Source organism: Phalacrocorax carbo, chromosome 6 (assembly GCF_963921805.1).
Source record: "Phalacrocorax carbo chromosome 6, bPhaCar2.1, whole genome shotgun sequence".
NCBI lineage: Eukaryota > Metazoa > Chordata > Aves > Suliformes > Phalacrocoracidae > Phalacrocorax > Phalacrocorax carbo.
In genome coordinates, this window is record NC_087518.1 from 42,935,041 (window position 1) to 42,956,086 (window position 21,046).

The window sequence follows — 21,046 nt, forward strand, 5'->3', positions numbered from 1 at the left end:
TTAGCATTAGCAATTTTTTATTTTCCTTTTTTGTTGCATAGGAAATGCAGTACTTGCTTCCAGTAATTGTATTGTAATGTGAGAAGGTGGTAGCACTAATGGTTGAATACAAGAGTTAAACTAATCCACACCAGCTCAAAAAACCTGCGGAGACTTAGTTGAATAAGAATGGATGCCCACAGTGATTCTCAACCAATTACAATTTTTTTTCACAGAACACAGTAAAACTAAAATGGTAACTATGAGAGTCAATACAAGTATACTAGAGGCACGAGGGGCCTGACTCATAAAAAAAAATGAACACGACATGGTATTAACACGGGTGTCAAGTGAATTTGCAGCAGACCTTTCACATGGCCGGTGGAAATTTTAGCGCCCCGAATTTCAAATTGCCGCTGAGGGACTTGGCTGGGCCAGTCTCAGGCAGCGGGGCAGGGCTAGGTCAGAGCTCAGCCGCGCGGAGAAGCCGCACAGCCAGCCAAAATGGAGATTTCTCCTTGATTGTATTTCGAAAGCAAAGAATTTCACAGACCTTTCCCCAAGGCAGCAGTCGCAGCCGTGTGCCGGCAGCAAGAACAGGCAGCGGATGCCAAGCCAGGCACTCTTTTCCTACCATGCTCCGTCTAGAAACTCATCTTCTTTTTTTTTTTTTTTTCCCCTCATATTAATTTGTGGATGCAGATAAAAGGGGGATTTCACCCAACACAATTGTTTTTGTTCATGCTCGAGCATAGAAGATTAACTAAGTGGAAAATAGTCTTCCCTAAAAAAAAGCATAGACGTACAAAAGTTCACATTGTGTACAAGTGTTTGCCTTTACGAAGGTTTTCTCTAGAGCTCAGAGGTAGCGATCTAGCGTATTTTTTGCTGGTACGGACAAGATCTCTTTTGTAATCGAGTAGCCTCGTACCACCGTGTTACAAACCCTGGCATCGGCCAGAGCGCGGCACGGAGTCGTCCTCTCCCCTGTCTCCCCCTTCTCCTGCCAGCCTGCGCCTCTGGGGTGTCGGAGCATGGTCCTGCGCTGCCTCGCCTCCTCCACGGCCCCTTCCCATCCGTTCGTGTTCTCCGTTGGGGTTAGGGGAGGCGGAGAGGGGAAGGGGAGGGAGAGGAAAGCCAGCAGGCGCGTGTGCCGAGGAAAGCGGGGCTCGCCAAAGCGTGCTCTTGGGAAGAAAGCCATCCTCAATTTGGACGAGAAAAGCCCACCAGCCTCCCGTGTTAATAGCAAAGGAGCTTTTATGAATCGGGCCCAAAGTTTGTACAGAGTTTGTTTGAAGAAAAATATTGCAACTGTGCATGAAACTAAACAACCACATGAGGTTTTTTTTTTCTTTTTTTCTTTTTTTTTTTTTTTTAAAGGGTTTTTCTTTCTATATGAGGAAGTCTGGTGTGAAGAAGGGTCAAGCATGGGTACCTGGTTAACCGCTGCCCATTAAGAAATCTCTCGCAACGTGAGCTCAATCTCATTTGTGGGTTTGAAGGACTGTCCCTTAAATTTGAACTTTATGCATCTGTTCTGCAGAGCAAGCTCTCCGAATTCTTAGGGTAGCTTTTTGAGACGAAAATCTTACCAGGCACGGATTTTTTGTCTCAAACACCATGTCCTGCCCTCTAGGGGGGGGGGAAAAAAAGAAAAGGAAAAAAAAAGAAAAAAAAGAAAAAAAACCCAAAACACAAGTAATACTGAATTTAAGTAAATGTATACCTCCAAAATACTGAAAACACCCCAAATCAAGAAAAGACAGAATTTGCGTTCTCAGTGAAATATCTTTAAACCTATCTGACAAGAACCAAGTCAGAAAAAAAGACTAACATAACTTTGAGTAATATTCATACAGCTACTAAGCATTATGGAATAGCATGCATTAATATTGTACGGTTATTTTACATCACCTATATCAGAAGGTTCTGACAGACAGCGAAGGCTACCGGTGTAGAAAAATCTTACTTCAGAAGAGCAATATAATACAGATTTCACAGGCACTACATTTTAATATATCAGGTATTATGCTGGTTTTCTTATAATTCTTTCTGTCCTAAAGCTGGCATTATAACAATGACCGAAAAGGCAAGGATCGAAGTAAACGGAAAGTAGATACCAAAGTTGATATATTCTTTTCTTTTTTTTTTCAGATAGATTAGTGCATAGTTTTCATGCAGATAAACACTGCTATGCATTTACATTGTTGGAAAGCAGAGTGAATTGAGCCCAAGTTGTCACATTTTTGTAAATCATTTTGCCAGCCTGTAATAGCACCATGTAATGGATTTGCATTAAACATTAAATTGATTTCAGAATTGGTGACACAGTATTCACTACAGTTAAGTGCTATGGAATAGCTTCAATGTTACCTGCTATATATCAAAGCAATTTTCATCCCACTGTTTTTTTATTGGAAAAAATAAAAGGAAAATGTACTCGATACTAATTAGACTATTGCGCAGCCTTGGACTTGATGATGGCATAGCTGGGTTTACTGTCAAACAGTAATACATGCATTGACTTCAAGACAAAATTGGCATTGTAAGCTTGATTTAATGAAAATCCTGCCTAGCAGGCAGTGTTAACTTCACAAGACCTGCCTCCGACAGACCTCATGAGGTTTATTTTGTTATTTATTTATTGTTTAGGTGCCATTGAAGCTCTCCTTACATTGTCATGCCGGTTATGGTTTTAATTTTGTTCGATGGAGGCCTTCTACCAAAAAAAAAAAAAAAAAAGATATTTCCAGAGACACAATGCAAAGTACAATATTAACTGACATTCTTAAAAAAAATTCACCACAAGGAAAAAAAAACTGTTTTAGGCTATGTATCTGGGTTTTTTTGTATTTTTGTACAGTAAATATTTTATAACACTGTTACTACAAAGCTGCAAATATACGGAACAAAGAGAACTAGAGAAAGAAAAAAAAAATGTTAGAGGGATTTTGCATATTCCTGTGGGCTGACTGAATACTGTGGAGTCGAGAAAACTTGGTGTTTCTTTTCCCCTTCGACCTTAAGGGGAGGGGGAACAAGCAACAGAGACAAAGTGTACCATGGCTGCCTAAACTCGAAGCCCGAAAGTTTTTATTATAAAGGAAGAAGAATAAATAATAATGGCATTGCTGGGGTGTGCGGCATGATAAAAGCAAGTGCCCTCGCTCAAAAAAAAAAAGAGGAAAAAAGAAAGGAACTAACTTGAGAAAAAGTCAATTCGCGCTAAGCCATTTCTAGGGCTTTAAATTTGGATGGGTGGGGGGGTGGATACAGGTCAGAGTATTTGTGCGCCTGACGGTTTCTGGAGAGAAGGAGACAAGGAGAAAAAAGTTGTTCGCGTGACTCAAAAAGAACGACCGGAGCGACGCGGAGGGGAGCGGGAACGTAACCCGATGCGGAGTCAGGGGCTACGGCCGCCGGCCCGACTCCTGCCTGCTCTTGCCTGCAGCCTGCACACCCCAAGCGGGATCCCTCCTGCTCGGCTCCCCACTCCTGGCTTGACTCGGAGGACTAAAACACTGTTTGTTCTCTACACCTGCACAGAACGGAACTGCTGGGTTTTCTGCGTGAGAGTAAGGTGAACGAACATTTAATTTAGTGTGTAATACTTTACAACCCCTGTTGGTTAACACCCTTGACCGCCTACCTAATGTTTTAAAGCCTTTAAAACATTTCTTTTTCTCGCAATTCTGCTCAGAGTTCCCTAACTTTAGCGTCATCAAACTTAATATGACAAAATACCTTCAAAAATACAGCATACCTGTAATGTCCATTTACAATGGTTCTTCAGTAGCCTATACTTCTCAAGCATAGGAATATGCTATACCATTGAGAGAAGAAAAATAACTGTATTTAAATACATACAAAAAGGAAACGGGAAAGTTTTTAACTTAAATCCAGTTCCCAAAGGAAAAAAAAAAAAAAGCAATTCTATGAACGCTGCCTTTATAACGAACAATCAGAAATTCCACTAAGCTAATTTGACAGAAATTTTTTCCTCATTTAAACAACATTACAAAAGTCCTGCATTATAAAATAGGGTAGAATAAATCAGTGTAATCAATAAAACTATACAACATACAAATTACATATCTTCTGAGTGGGCAGTTTAATTCTCTCTCTTTGCAGCCATGACTACAACATGCTCACTAAAAACAACTAACTGCCCAAACTATTGCTTAGTTTGTTTTGTTTAAAAAAGGGTGCAATTTTATTGTATATACAACCAATTTACTGGTAATACCTTGTCTCATAGCAAGGTTCTGACAAAATGTTTGTCTAGGCTTTTTTCCCTTCACTGTGAAGCACTGAAAGCTGCTATTTTTTTTTTTAGTGCACATATGTCTTAATAAAGTAATGCCCAGCTAAGTGCTATAGGGAAGGCAAAGGATGCTGGCTAGAGGATGTGATACCATATACTAACAATCACACAATACAATAGAGCAAAATGACTACTCAACCACTTATCAGACACATATGAAAATCCAAAACATTTTATTTTTTCCTTAAATAGAGAATAACCAGTAAACAATTTTCAGAACTTGGAAGTTTAAAAACGTGCATATAAAAATGGGCATTATATACTTTTATTGAATGTGGATTGATTGCAGTCTGCTAATAAAAATGGGTGTGGGATCTGAAGAAAAAGGAAGGTTTTTTTTTTTAAGGCTTGCTTGTGAAAGGAACAGTTGTAAAACAAAAATTGCTTGAAGCAGGGTTCAGCTTAGTGCTTCACAGTTTGACTGCTTCTCTAAGAAGAGCCCTTCCTGCATGTGCATTCAAAATCACAAAAGTACAAAGACAAACACCTAAAACACACTGCGTCAAGTGCAGCACCAACTTTGGTCAAATAAAAAAAAATAAAAGAAAAATTAATAATTGCTAAGCTTTTCTACATGATATAAGCAGGTATTGCATATTTTCATATATCTGGGAGAAAACAAAACAAAAAGGAAGACTCCAAATAAAATGTAAAATGCAGCAACATCCAAAAATACTGATAATCTAGCATCTACAGATCTCAGAATAGCACTGCCACTGACCATACAGGACAATAAACACTACTCCTATCTGCGGAACAACTAACATCCTATTTAATTCTAGATGTTGAAACTGACAATGGCTGACATAAAAGTCACATTTACAAAAAGTGTCTCCAAATGCTTGACTAGGGAAAAACCCCTTTCAATATAGGAACATGTGCAACAATTCCACAAATAATCGCTATCCAGGGCAAGGCACATTGATATGGAATTTTTTTTTTTTTGTTTCGTGCAAATTAAGAAAACAAAACAAAACATTGTTTCAGGGAAAAGATGAGGAGCAAAGTGTCTTCCCAAGAATTTCAGTTACTTGATTGTATAGGACAGTAGTAGAAACCCTTCTGAAGGGTCGAACAAACATAGTTTAAAGGCAAGTGCCTGGAATAGGGATTACAATATTGTGTCTTAATGCACTCTACTTTACCCTACATTAACTATATAAAAATTAGTTACTAACACTAGAACATGCAGAGACTTTCTCTGATTAGCTGGACTCGCCAACCAGAACGTATATATATGTATAGTATAGGAAACCTTCTTAAAGTTGCATGTGAAGCAAAGGGGTGCTCCGCTGTCTGATAGAAAAAATCACTTGCACTCTTTTTTTTTTTCTTTTTTTTTCCTTTTTTTTGTACATAAGATACAGGACGTTTGGGGTCCAAACTTTTTTTTTTCTTTTTTTCTTCTTCAGCAAGTGCCCTTGCTTTGAACTGGCATAAGTTGCAAGATCAGCATCATTCGTTTCTGTATTGTTTTCTTCTCAGTCCAGAAAATGTACCAGTTCAGGGACACGAAGGTGTTTTACTTTCTGGACCGTTCTCTCTTATTCCCAAGGTGTTTGAGAACTGATAAACCCTATATTGCCGGAAACACGTAAAATTTGTCAGAATTGGCATAATCCATTATAGTGACTTTTAGCTTATAAAATTAACAGATATTATGATTTCATTTTAGTTATGTGCTTTGATAACAGAAAATGATTAATTAGCATTTAATGTAGTTAACATATTGTGGTAAAAGCACCATTAGATTTGTTTTTTTTTTTTTTTAATTTTCCTTCAGTTTTAAAGGGATACAAGTTCAACAATAAAAAACATAAAAAGCAAAAATAGCTCCCCTTTTTCTTGCAAGGCTGTTTTTTACCCCAATAATTTAGAGTCCTGGGGTGGAAGGACTTGGAAAACAAAAATAGAATTTTCAACAATCTCTATCTTACAAAGATATTTAGCTATCCAATGAAATTGCACTTTACTCAATTCAAAATTCGATTGTTTTGATTGATTCCTGTCAGTTTCTGTCAAAACAGACCAACTTCCCCATTTCTGCGTGAATTTTTGTGTAATTGTTGAAAATTGTTGAAAAATGTTTTTTTTTAAATGTAAGTGCAGCATTTCAAACTTTTTTTTCTTTTTTTTCTTTTTTTTTTAGTGAATAGTAGTAGTTTGATGTTTTAAATCGCTCTGCAATTGAGTGGAAAAAAATTGTTGACAATGCTCTTATGGTTCATGTTACATATCTAAGTGCCGACTGTAAAAAAAAAAAACCCCAACAAAAAAAAAAAAACACCTGCAATTTTTTTCCCGATATGTTACAGAAAAACATGCTCTATGTCTGTCCGGTAAGTTATATATTGCAGAATTCAGCTACTACAAAAGTTATAGTTTAAGTGTATTTCATGATTTCTCAAGAAGTCTCACACCTGTATGGGAAAAATCGATGAGGATACTGTAAAACAGTTAGGCTCCATATGGAAAGTGTGTTACAACAGCGAGTTGGTAAGCAGCAGCAGAGGCTAGTTCTACTCAGTGTCACCTAACGCTTACACTACCAATGAAACACTTCAAAAGTTATGAAGCCCAACCATTTCCAGCACCATATGAGAAATTACAACAGTCCTAAGTTGTCTAAAAAAAAAAATAAAATAAAATCTCGAAAAAGTTACGGCCTTTGCCATTCAACCATAACGTTTGCCATTTCCATGTACTAGTTTGCTGTCGGTGTCTGCTCGCCTCCCCTTCCGCCGATGTGAAGTCACTGCGCTGCGTTGCTGCTGCTTCCATGTTACAGAGGTGGGAAGGGGTCTGGTGGTCTGTCCGGTGGGTGGTGGGAAGCGGAGACTTTTATCCCAGGTACCAGGACTGTAAAAGAGAGAGGAGAAGCGTCAGCCCTGCCGCCCGCTTCCCTTGCTTCCCAAAGGGCTCCGGGCATCGCCGCCAGCCTCCTCCGCCAAGAGGGGGGCTAATTGAGACCGTGACGAATTGACCTAATTACAAAGCTTAATTAAAAATACTGTACAAATCAATATATTTTTTTTTCACCGACAGTTGCTGGACATAGCTACAGATGAACGCAGGGGTCATGTCACGTTACAAGTTATCAATCTTTTTAATAGATTATGGCTTGAAGATCCCTCCAGTTCACTTTTGTCTAATCCCCTGAAAAGGCGATACACATTCGCCTCTCTGTGCCATTTATCACCCTGCAGTCAGGGTTTTCTTGGGTATTTAGGCATGTGCCAGCATAAGCATCTGTTGCTTTATACTGCCCTGCTTCAACTGTCTCGCTGGAACAGATGCACAGAAATTCAACAACAGGGCTGTTTTCTTAGGAGAAACGTGGATCGCTAGAGAAAAGCCAGGGTAAAGCAAATCTGGGGGAAAGTGGATCAGCAAAAGTGTCCCACATCTCTGGCCATACTTGTGTTTCAAAACAAAACGGGGACCTCAACTAATAGCTTTTCTTTGGGAAAAAATTTTTTCTTCTTCCTCCCCACAAAGGGAGGGAATTCCCTGGGATTTCAGCTCCACAACACCACTGTCCTTAACCCAGCCGTGCAGATGCCCAGAGCACAGAAAGCAATTTTGCTCCTCGACAGGAAAATAAACACTGTCAGAAAGCTGGAGTGGGCTCTGCTGGAGTCAGGGCAGTGCCACCGCACCAGGGAGACCTGACTCGGCCCCAGCGAGGTCAGACCAACCTGAACCCGGGATGAATAAGAGCAGTGTTAGGCCCTGGGATTGTACACGCAGGGGGATGCTACTTGGCAATGACATATTGCTGTGGGAATACACCAACAAGCGGCAACTATTTAGCCTGAAGTAAAGTAATACAACAACAAAGACTCAGGTATTAAAGAGCTGTTGCTGATACCCCACGTTTTTACTTTTGCTCCCGTAATATATGAGGTGCATATGTGTGCATGTATAAACTGATGACAAGTTTTACCAACTTTTTCCTCCGCTCCTTTTCAGCGTCTGACATGATTGATAGCATAATCAACCCGGGGAGGATTTATGAACATTTACAGAAGACTCTGAGGCAAGTTTCATGTGGGACTTGGAGATTATGTGGTCTTGCCATGGAGGTAGGAACCGGTAAAATAAATAGCACGATCGGACAAGTTGTCCTGCTTCCAATACACCTCATTAACTAACTCTTCCTCCGCTCACCCTTCTGAATACAAACACACCGCTCCCATATCGGCTCCATCTATTGCCTACAGATTTTATATTTAGACTTACGCAGGCTGCAATTAAACGGAATAGTTCTCATATGTAAAGTTCATAAACAGAGAAAAGTTCTGGCAGGATTTGTGAAGCAGTGCCAAGTCCCGTTCCCCTCCTTGATTGCACGGCCCTACTCATTTTAGGCAGGCACAGGGAAGCTGAGCGCGGCCGTGCCGGAGGCACCTCCAACCACCGCGGGCTGCAAACTCTTCTGAACTTTGCAGGGTCGTCCCTTACGCTTGTCATTTGAGCGTGACAGTCTTTGGCCGGGCTGGGAAATGTGGAAGTGCCCCGCAGGGAGTAGAGGGGTTAAAAATTCAGAGCCGACGGTTCAAATCTATATTGCAGATGTCCAGTTGGCTCCCATCGCCGCTGACCTGGCCACACGGACCACCGGCCGGGGCCGGCGCGGGAGCTGCTCTGGCCTCACCACTCCTTTCACTTCAAAAGCAGATTACCAAAAAAAAAAAAAAAAAAAAAGCGAAAAGCCAGCAGGCTGCGGTTGCAGAGGTGGGGCCGTTCACGGAGGAGGCTCGGGGCGGCGAAGCAGGGGCGGCCGCGCTCCCTCGGGGCCGGGGCCGGGGCCGGGGCCGGGGCCGGGGCAGGGGCAGGGGCAGGGGCTGGGGCTGGGGCAGGGGCAGGGGCTGGGGCAGGGGCAGGGGCAGGGGCAGGGGCTGGGGCTGGGGCAGGCAGCGGGCGGCGCGCCGGCGCTCCCCGCCGACCCGGCCGGCAGGGGATGCGCGCCGCCGCCCGCCCGCCTGTCCGCCTGTCCGTCCGTCCACCCGTCCGTCCGGCGGCCGGTCCGTCGGTCCGTCCCCCCACGGCACCGCGCTCCTTCACGCATCTTGCTATTCAGCCTGCGCCTTGCAGACAAGGTTACCCCAGAGCGGCTCTGTAATCCTTCACTGAAATAGGCTTTATTGATTGCTCTGGTCTATTGTTCCCTTTTCAAGTCCCCCAAGTTCAAGTTCATCCTGGTGTTACATCATGTCTCGTTGTTAGGGGCAACCAGACAGCCCCAGACGTGACTATCATTAGCAAGAGCCGCGCTGCGCCCTCCCACCGCCCGCCAGCCGCTCTGACGTAGCAGCCCCGCTGCAAACACATTGAAGTATTTATTCTGCCTAATTTATGACCTCCACAGCAAGAGAGACCCCCACTCCAAAAACCAACACTGTTGTATATTTAATTAATCTGTCTTTCTCTGGCACTTGGGAAAGTTAGACAAAGGTCTAATTATTGTGTGTCGCTCCCCACACTTTTCTTTTTGGGGTGACTATTTGCATGGGAAAAGAAACGGCGAGGCTGGGCGCGAGTCCCCTCCCTCCAAAACACCTTTTTTTTCTCCCCTGCCCTATTGACATTTCATGAAATACTTTAGCTGCTTAAGGGAATTAGAAAAAAAAAATCTGATGTGAATGTAACTCCTTCTGAGTTGGTATTCAGTAACACAAATCAACTCATGACATGTTTAAATTTAAATGCTAACCACACACTCTGCGAGTTACTTTAAAGGTTAGTTTTTAATCAATAGAAGTTGCTGACTCCGGAGTTTTTAGCAGCGCAGTGCAGCTCTGGGGCCTTTGTCTAGCGTTGGGCTTTCAAACTTTTTTTTTTCTTGAGATGATTTTAGCAATGATTTGCAGACACAGAGTGCTATTGTGCTCCTGACTAGCAACATGTCAATAAAGGAGTAGAGTTACCATGCACTAGGGTGTCAATATGACTCCTGCAGACACTGCTTGGCCTTAATACCAATGAAGAACTTAATTAACCCTTACAGGATCGACCCAAACCGCATGGCTATTTTTTAAACTTCCATGCAGGGGCTCTGGATTGCCTTTACTGAAAAGCTGCTTTTATGGGATCCGAACTCCAAGCACCTCGCAAACAGCTGCATCCCGCTTCGCCTGTTCCTGCAACCCCACTTGGATGAGATGTTTTATGGGCTGAGGCAGCAGAACAGCGAGACAGAGAGCGCATTTACCCATCAGATCCCACCAGCACCACTCTCAGGATACCTTTTTAATTTAGAGCGTCTTACAGCTGAAATGCACACATAGAATGATCCTCCTTTTCTACTAATCATTTTAATATTAAGATCTCATATCCCCCTCAAGCCTCCCATACGCGTCTAAGTCTTCCTGGATTAGGTCTGAAGAGCACCATTGTCCTTCTGAAGCACCTGTGAAACTTCTCTTTGAGGGGAGGAGAGACCACTGTGCATCAAATGAAAACGTCTAGGAAGCATATTATGCATCCGGAGCCCTGGCAGTTGGGATCTGTCAAGTTTTTTTTTGCACAATTAGGGGGCTTAGAGGGGAAAAAAGAAACCTGGATCCCTACGTTCAGATGGCTGAAGTATTTTTTGCCGTCTTTCAGAGTGCTGCTTAGTGTGGTGCAGGCTGTGCTCTCATGTCTAACCACCTTATTCATTTTATCCCTTCATGTTCTGTTACCTATCTGACTGCACCCAGACAGGAAAGGGTGTGTTGCCTGTCTTAATTTAAAATCTCCATTTAAATCATGTACACTATGACAATACGGTCAGGATGATATTATCTTTGTGCATTTTCATAAAAGAGCCAGTCTTTTATTTCCCCTCTATTTACTTTGCCATACTATTCTCCCAGTGAGTTTGGAGCTAAATGAATCCACCAGAGCTAACGGTCCTACTCGGTGAAATTACTGCCCCACAGTTGTCGGTGCCACTACGGGTCTGTATTGTCCTGCCAAGTATCTCGCTGTCCTTCCTTAGTGCTCAAGGTGAAACATCAGAAGGAATTCTGCAGTCCAGTACGAGATCTTCGCTTCCCTTTCTCCAGTCAAATGAAGAAGTAATCTCATCAGGTTGAAAAGTGCTGACTAAGGATTTAATAAAGTGCCTGCAGATGTGTGTCATCTCTAAGGTATTCAACTCATGTAATGCAAAACAGTTCCACACCGAATGTGCTTATAAAATTCCATTTAACCATTGCAGAGCTCTATTTTACTGTTCTCGGAGGAGTATTATCACACTTTTTTTTCCCCCCTAATTTACAGCACCATGAAAGTTGAAACTCTGCACTACCAGTATCTGAGAATCCTCACAGTAGTAAGGTTTTATGAACCATAAACAATATCTACTTGACTGAATCCTAAACAGGAAGTCTGAAATGACAATTACGTTTCTTTGATAGTGCAAGTCTATTTGTTTCTTATGCTCTTCTGGAGATAGCAGAGGCACACAAAAATCCTCAAGCGACTTCTGACAATCAGGTCCTTTGTATGGGAAGAACAGCAAGGAAGCACTCCATGATTCAGGATATTTAAAAGGAAAAACGCTGAAAGTGCCTCATTGACTCTGGTAGCAGTTTCTGCCTGCGTCAGGAGCCCAGAAACAGGCCCATTGTTTATTAAAATCTTCCTAAACCAGCCTTCCTGCACGACGTGTTTTACCCCCGGCTCCCAAGCCTAAGCATGAGCAAAGCTCACCGTGTTTTAAACCAGAAAGACAATCGAACACAGACTTGTTAAATTTACTTCTACCTGCACATCTCCTGCTCTAACAATGAGACCTTTCAGTTTGTACAAAAAGTGAGGGTTGTAAAGCAGCCCTATCTGTTTTTCAAATTAAAAAGTTAAACAAAAGTCCTCAAGGGCAAAGTTTAACGCTGCGGAAGGAGGTTGTTAATGTGGAATCCAGAACTGGGTGTGACAGTTGGCTTATTTCTCCGGGCAATGTAGGTTATTTAAGGACATTCACACGTTTCAAGCTCTTGACAAACTCCACACATAGGAGTTTTTGCTTCACCTAATCCACTTAGGGCTAGGACCTGGTCTGTGCTAGCCATTTTCTTCAGGTCTCAGCCCTGTTCGGCTGCTTGGTGGCGGGATGGGTCGGTGCCATCGGGACTTCAAAGGCAGCTGCCTGCGTGCTGCGGCCGTTGCTGCCCCAGGCACGGCTGCGCTTGCAGGAAGCTATCGCTGCACGGGCCTGGGTGGGAAAATCCACCTTTGATAAGAGCCTAAATAAAAAAAAACTCGCAGCTTTAGAGATCACTGGCAAAGCGGCTGTTTGAGCAGCCGAGCTGAACCTGAGCCACCACTGTTGGGCATCTGCGAGGATTCATCACGGTGCATCAGTTCAGTTGTTTTGTTCAGGGATGACATTTCAGTCATCTCAAGAACTTCAAGACAATCAGAAACATTAACCCTGGGAAGGTGAATGGGGGTAACGAGTCCTTCTGGTTGCAAAGATAAAATGAGAATGTGAATAGCTAGGCAGCAAACTGGCCCTGTAGACATCACCTTGTGAGAAGTTCTGGGAAGGCTCTTCCCCACGGTGGGTTGTTTGAAAGCAAGGGGCCAAAGCTGGAGCTTTGATGCAATTTCAAAAGGGCTGCCAGGGTGAGTGAAGGCAATGGCAGTGTCAGTGTCTGGTGTGACTGGCTGGAGGGCTCCTGCAGATAAAGCAACTGCCTTTGGTTTACCCCATGTCTGAATTCGTCCCACTTTTCCATTGGTTTCTCCAGAGTTTCTCCAGACATGAAATTTGATCCTACTGCATAAACCAAAAGGTGAATATTAAAGACAAGGTCACCCTTGTGCCTATGGAAGTTATTTTCTTAGAGCTGGGATTAATTATTTAGTAATTATATTTTCCAAAATGAAATACCAAAAGGGATGCAAGTAGCATGTTGGTCATCCCTGAAGGGACATAAAACAGTGAGTGAATCTTCTGGTTGTCCAACATCCACACCCAGGAGAGTTGCATGCCCCACTATGAGCATATTTATACAGTCTTGAGGAAGATAAAACCCATCCCGGGAGGGACACTAGTCTCCAGGCGATGTGTACAGTAGCTGTGCATCCAATAGCTTTTGCGAGAATGCCAGTTGTGGCAAACTGCATTAAATTACGTGCAATAATTTTGTAATATGGACTTCTGCCTGCTGACTATTAAAAATGTATAGTAGTCCAAACCACTCCTCTCCTGGGACCAACAAACTCACTTCAGGCAAGATTTCTGCTTGGGTTCAAACCTCAAGTTGGGAACAGCTAGTGTTTTTAACTAAGTCACCCCAAACCCTCCCAAACCTATGAAAACACACTCATACAGTAACTCCTGCTGTTGTTCCAGACATCTGAATGTTCCAGTAAAGTGTCCCAGCTGGCCCCAGATGTTTCTTAAGTATAAAGCAATGCTCTGAGCACTGGACCCCCTGCTGCCCGAACCTGAAGCTCAGCGGATTAGATTGACTGTGCTATGACATACTCACATTTAGCCTGAATATAATACAGCAAAGACTTATCAATGGCAAATGTTTGAAATGTAATCCAGCAAGCAGAGTAGGCTGGCACTTTGAATATGATGTATAAATAATGTATGGGAACTTAAGATCTAAATTAGATCTACAGGAAGAAAACTTTCCCTTTTCTCGGCTCTAAAAGAAAGTTCTCTAACAATGAGGTCATTTTTATGTCTGTCTTTCGGTTTACAATTTTGCTTTTAGACAGAGGGTCTTCCTTTTACTTTGGGAACATTTTGTGAGTTTTCCTCCAGTTTTCTAAATAGTTAAGAATTTCATTTATTCGTTAGTAAATTGGCTTTGAAATCTGCAAAATAACTTACAAACTTTGCGTCGTATGCTGAAAGCTAACTCCAGTAACGCTAAACCGTAACCCTTGTCGTTTAAAAAAAAAAAGATAGTGGAGTGAAAGAGAGAGAGAAGAAATAAAGGGAGAAAGAGAGAGAAACAATCCCATTTTGGTTTTTGTTAGAGGACGGCATACTACATAGATCAGAGACTTTTCAAAAAATAAAAACCCCCACTGTACACAAAGCACAGGAAAATGTGAGGAAAAAAGGAAAAACCTAAAAGCAGCTTAGAATGTGTTAACTCTGCCATTCTGTCAGCTTAAAGAGTATTTTATGCTTGATCAACAGCTCTCTTTTATTATGCTTTTCTTTCATTCATTCAAGACATCAAAGACCAGAACCACCAGTGTACCTGATCTACCAGAAGAACTTGTAAGGGTGTTCTAAAGAAACGGGGGTATTGGGAGCCAGACACCCCTGCGGACAAGGCAGTTCAAAGAGAATATTTCAACAATGATTACATTTTGTAAATCTTTGTACGAAAGACAGCTTATTTCCTGCTTTTTTCATGAAAAATAGATTCTATCCATTAAAGTGAGCCCACAGTATGAAAGTTACTTGAGATCTGAGGTACAGCAAGCGGATTAAGTGGATGGTGAGATGAAATCTTTGAGAGAGACGATGGCTTTCTCTGATATTTGTCGCTGCCATAAGGTTTCTGACTGGGACAGAAACTTCTTTTTTTTTTATTTATTTGTAGACTTGCTGGTGTCAGTGAAGACATTTGTAAAAGCAAAATAAACCAAAATGAAACGGAAAGGAAAACTGTAACAAATAAAGGAACTGAGAAAACAAATGGCTGCAAAAGCCTTTTGACATGTTTAAAAGAAAAACTATATATATTTGCCCCACTCCAAAAATTGCAGGCTAGCCATTTAAATCCAGCAGACAACTCCGAAGCGCGGCACACAGACCCAAGCCAGCTGTTTACTTTTCAAAGCCCGTGGTGGTTTCTGCATTGATAAACTGTATAACCTCACACACACAGAAGGGATTTTAGCTATGCCAGACCTCATTTCTCTGTCCCGGTCTCTTTATGTGCTGTCACAGAATAAAAATGATCCTAACACAAATGCTGAAATAATATCTTGCTCCAGAAAGGACATCTTTGTAGATATTTCCTGAGTTACTGCCAAAAAGATTTTTTTTCGCCCATTCATCCTTTCAAAGTTTTGCTATAAACATAGCCAAAATTGTTCGGGAGTAATCAGAAATGACCAAAATATGACCCGCCAACCAAGTACAGCTGCGGGGGGGGAGGAAGCTGCCCCACGCCTGCGGCCCAGCCAGCAGCCACCTTTGCCACCACACCTGGATGATTGGCACCTCTCTTACTTGCCTGGTACATACATTGTCTGTTGCAAGGGAAAAAGAAGTATGCATTTTATCAAAGAAGCAAAAAGACAACTTTAAAACCCACCTCACAGTTTATATCTACTATTGTGATTTAAAAGTAAATATGCTGTGAAAGGGGTTTTAAATTCTGCACTTTATGCCTTGCTTTTTAGACAGCCCTGTATTTTCCTCTGCTGGAAACATAGTTAAATTTGCTAGAGAGTACAGCACTTTAATATTTCTTACGCTAAATCTCCCTTATTTCTTTCCTTTTATGAAATAAAGAGTACATCGCGACTTGGATCCACTTTCAAATTCATGCTGGGAACTCCCATGGAAACTGGGATGGCAGACACACTGCTTCAATGGGACTTTCCAGCATCTTGCTAGGAAAAAAGTGAGCCCTTTGGGAACCGCCGTGAGCCCACTCCTGAAAATACAGTGCCCACATTGTCCCCCATTCCCCTGTGCCCCTGGACGCGGCACAAAGCCAGCGGGTGCACAGGGACCCCCCAGCCCTGATGGTGGGTGCATGGGGCCAGCGGCAGCCCCGGCTCCCAGCCCTCGTGGCCGCAGTCTGCCTGTCCTGGGCTCCGGCAGCGTGTTTGCAAGTTCAAGTTCAGGTTTAAGCGAAATAAAACGCTCCTCAGGAGTCTGCAGCCAGCCCTCATTTACATGTGATCCCTCTGAACTTCGCCTGCGCCAGCGCGCCCTGTTTCCAGGGCCCGCCGAAAGAATGTTTTACAGTTAGAGCCCGCAGTGCTTTCTCAGGCATTTTAGACCCAGAGGCCCAAGTTTCAAGCTGCAGCATTAAAAGTTTCCACAGAGCTACTGCAGAGAGAGGGAGGAAGGCGGGGGGGAGGGAAATGAGGAGAACAATATCGTCTTAATTGTCTCTATATAGCTCCACAGTTAAAGTATTACTTTTTAAAGGGACATAATTTATTCTAGAGGCACGGTGTTATAACAACCAGTACATACTTTCACTGCAGCGTAACCCGCTCTATTCTTCATTGTGCTCTCCGGTTTTGTTGCTTTTGCAGAACTTCTTGTTACCCAGTCCCTTATACTGTACTTACAGTTTTATTCAATTTAAGCCAGTTCCTGCAGTCCTCAGGCGAGTGAAACTCCCCTGAAGCCTCAGGAGTTTTGCCTGCACTAGGACTGCAAAAATAATCTCCCTGCAACCACCATTTTCCCCAAAGTTTCTCTACTTTTATTGCTTTAGACAATCAGGGAAAGTCATCCAAAGAAAATCAACCCCCAGTCCGGGCCTCCCAACCTCCATTTGCTGCTAGACAGCCTGAGCGCGCACGCACACACGCACAGACAGACACACAGACACACGCACACACTCGGGGGGGTCTGCTGCCGGGACTCTCCTTCCCTGTCCTATGCTGGCGGGGAGCAGTGGAGTGACTGGAGCTATGTGAGGGGCCCGCGGGGCTGAGGGGTCCCAGCAGGATGGGCTTCTCTGCTGGCAAGTTGCTGCAGAGGCTCTGGCTCTTTGCTCTGAAGAGTTTGGGGTACGAAAGGTAGTTTTCAGCTGCTTTTCTTGACTCCCTGAGCATACTTTAAATACACAGCACAAGAGGAAAGCAAGGGGAGATAACAACTTGAGCTGGAGGGGAAAGCAAGTACGCCCTCCAAAATCCCCCCAAAGTCTCCAGTACCTCGTCTCTGCCTGCACTGGCAGTCTGCGGGTGAAGCAGACAAATGGGCAGCCCCGTGGTTCTGCTGAGCGAGCAAAGGCAGCGTGCACAGCCTCATAAAAGCAGGGCAAAAAGTAGGGAGGGGACGGGTAGGCGGAGGGCTGGGATGCGCAGGCAAGGAACTGGCCTGTGGGCAGGAGTAACAGAAGGGCTGGCAGGGCGCATGCCAGGCAGATGCAGAATGACAGAGGGACTGCGTGGGAACTGGGGACTCCGGGACGAGGGGGCTGAGGCAACAGTGTATTTTCAGAAGTGGGCAGAGAAAGGTTGGGGTGTGGAGATCACAGAAAGGGAAGAGGAACTGGGGTTTTGGCAAGTCCTAGGTGTGGAAGGAAATAAACAATCTCCAAATTAACATAGGCAGGAATAGGGGCACAGAGGCAACTCCAGTGTTCTTGCCACATTAACCTTAGACAGTGAGCTGGAGGAATAATGAAATAATACAGCAGTGAACCCCCCTCCCCAAATCTCCCCTTAAAAAAAGAAAGCCAAGAGGGCATTGAGCTGGACAAAAAGACTCTCCTGAACACCAGAACTTTTGATGTCTGCATTTTTCCTGATGCTTTGTGCCTTCTGAAACTCAACAAACTACTCTAAGAAAAGTGGAAGGCCGTCCACCATGCCTGTGCTCAGTGCTTGGCCCCAGGGGTGTGCGGCCACGGGGACTGATGATGGGACTTCTCCTGTTACACCGCGGGGAGCCCTGAGCCACGGGCATCGTGGCCAGTGAGAACCGTACAGCTCCGTCAGGGCCACTGGGGTTGGGATGATACAGGAGTTGGGTGACTGGGGCAAGGAAAGGCCACCCCAGCCTTTGCAAGTAGGCACCTCTTCGGTAGAGAAATGGGAAAAGCCTTTACAGCACATGATGCCTTTGGATGAGGAAGAACGTATTAGACATGGTTGGCTAAAGGGAGTTGGGTCTTGGCCTAGTGTGGAGTGATTTTCACACATATTGTGAGATGCCAGTGAAAGTCCTGGTGGAGTGTAAAGTCATTAAACGAGATTAAATTAAACAATTTAGTTATTTCTGCTTCATCATATTTATGCAGTATGGCAGGCAGAATGAATTACTACTAATGATCAAATTTAGTAATACTAATTAAACTATCTCAATTTAATTAATACTAACAGAGAAAACAGACAAAATTACTAATGTAAACCTTGAACTTAAAATCAAAAGGTGCGTCTTTGCTTTTATGAGTCAGTGAATGTGAGGCTTTCCTCTGAAAATAGACTGGATAGAAGTATACAGTATGGACAGTACTCTCTACTCAGGAAGCAAGGTGCTCCATTGTATGGAGAACTACAGCTCTCCCCTGTCTTTTTTGTTTTCCTGTTTTCTAAATGTTACTACTTTTACTCCTTCTATTACTGAAGAGCCTCCAGGGGAAGAACTTGAACTCTTTTTTGACTCATGCAACGTCAACAGGACTGATAAAGCAGTTACCGTTACTGGGACAAATTCTGCCCGTGTTACTACTGTTAGGAAGACAGTGAGTTTATAAACAGTCTGTGGAGCCTCCCTTGCTAGGAATGAACCAGATGGAACATAACCTGGCCTATACTTTCAGACTTAGCCTACAAGACCAGTAAATGATGACTGCACAGCAAGTCCTTCCCATAAAGAAAACGGTAATATGAACCTTTATCTTATTTGAAAAAGACTAGATTTATTCTACTGTGCATAGCTATAATCAAAATATAAGCATAATTAAACAAAAAATCTTAATGTATTTCTAAAACAAACTCCTGCCAATAACAAATCTTCCATCTCTGACTCTCATTGACTTCAATGAATGTATAGTTGACTCCACACCACAGATTCAGACATGATCTCTGACCCAAAACACTACAAGAAAGTCCTTAAGAAAAAAAAAGAGCCACACAAGGAACATTATGTGTAAAAGTGTTCCTGCAAAATCTCAAATCTCATTGTTTAGCACATGCAAGGATGAAAAAACCCAACCCCACATGCAAATTTCATATCTAACTTTATCCCCTTTTTAAAAAAATGATACCTTTTCTGTTTTCATACTTAAAAAGTTGTAGTTATAGCAAAAGCACAAAAGGATACCTAAAGTTGTATAAGGCTACTCCGAGCAATGCAGAAATTATTGTGTTCAGCCTCAGAGGTGATGGCATTTTATTGGTGGCGATTTTTGTTACTCATATCTCATAATTAAAAATACATTTCATTGGCTTCTGAAATGTATTTAGCTGCATCTCTTCATGTGTAATAACTAGTATTTGTATAGATGATGTAAGAGTTGGGTTATGCAAGTGAATATGCCTGAAAACATTATGATTATAGTGTCAGTACTGTTTCCAAAATTGAATATTAATAACCAAAGTAACTAAAGGCTACAATCAAGCCTAGAAGATATGTTCTTGATATATTAACATTAGAGTTTTTCTTTTTAAAAGTATCCTGGTTTTGGATTACACTTTTCCAGTTCTACCTCTGTTCAAGTAGAATATACTATAAAAACAAATACCTAAAATAAAAGGATACCTTTTGTTGTTCTGAACTAAAACCAGGTAAAATTTGAAAGCTACAACATGGCATGTTGTTAGTAATCCTTACTAAGAACAGGCACCTTTGTTAAATTTCAGATATAAGCAGGTTTTAACAATATTGCAGTAATTTTGCTGCATTTCTTCTGAAGCCTCAGTCCTTCCCCTGTATGCTATTTAAATTTGTCTAGTATAGCCCAGCACTAAGGGAGGTGATGCTCAGTGTCTCAGGAACATGCAATCTACTCCAAACTGGAATCCTTCTCCACTGAGAAATGGCTTCCTATCTTTTGGTCCCTTCTTATGGAATTTGGTATTAATTTCAGAGCAAGATAGTCTATTTTGCAAGGTGTTCACGTCTGGAGCTTATTTATTCCTTGACCTCTGTGTTAAGGCCATTAAGCGAAGGTGATTCTTAGATTCGAGGTAGCTTAATGCCTATCCATTGGGAAGGATGTAGGGATTGTGGCCTTTAATTTTTGACCTTCATTGTAGATTGTGGTCCTAATCCTTTGATTGCAGAATTGTTAAAAAGTATATATGGCAGTTGGCAAAAATCTTAATGTTCCAGTAAATGCAAAGGCCATAAATTCAGCTGCTGACCTTTTCCATCCAGGTCACATGTGACACCCTCTGGAGTTTGTCAGGCTGTGTGGAATTTATGGAGCTCATACAGGTATCAGCTGCAAAAGCTGAACTTTCATGAAATGTCTTTCAAAGGCACTTCCAAAACCCTTGTAAAAAGTCAGTAAGTGTTTTTTTAAGGGTATGCATTCTACGTGCATTTTAAAAGGTCTCATCATGCTGTCTCTGCAAATCTTCCACACTTAGGAAACTTCAGCTCTTAAATTATTACTCTTTACAAAATAGAGAAATCAGGCCAGGCATGTAATTATTGTGATTACCAACTTCCAACCACCCCTTTCCAAGACTACAGAATATGCCGAACCTCTGCGTACTCCTTTCTTTCTCATGCGCATCTCTGCCCCTCTCTGAAATCAATGGTATTGATGACATATTGTCAGTCAGGGAAATGTGATTTGATAGTACCCTAAAGCAGTTGCAAAAGAAGGGAAGGAATACAAAACCTACTCAGGACCATACCATGAGCGTGAGATCAATGTTTTCAATAATATGTTTGCCGCCATGTAGCACCTTAACTGTCGCAATTAATAATGTAGAAGGAGCTGATTAACTTAAGTAAAGTGCTCTCCACTTTGTAAACACATAAAGATCTATAGGGCAAAAGAGGAAAGAACGAACAAAACGTCATTTTTATATTTTATGTGGACACATTCTTGCTTTCTATTC

At 42.5% G+C, this 21,046-nt stretch overlaps 1 protein-coding gene across 9 annotated transcripts in view; it reads right to left on the reverse strand.

The window, feature by feature from the left end:
- The window catches only part of NFIA (nuclear factor I A), a 256,557-nt gene continuing 235,511 nt past the window's right edge, over positions 1-21,046 (reverse strand). For all 9 annotated transcript variants that reach the window (XM_064454943.1, XM_064454942.1, XM_064454944.1 and 6 more), the window contains one exon: positions 1-7,162. In XM_064454943.1, coding sequence (XP_064311013.1) covers positions 7,086-7,162 — 77 coding nt within the window. In that variant the 3' untranslated portion in view covers positions 1-7,085. The remainder of the gene's footprint in view (positions 7,163-21,046) is intronic.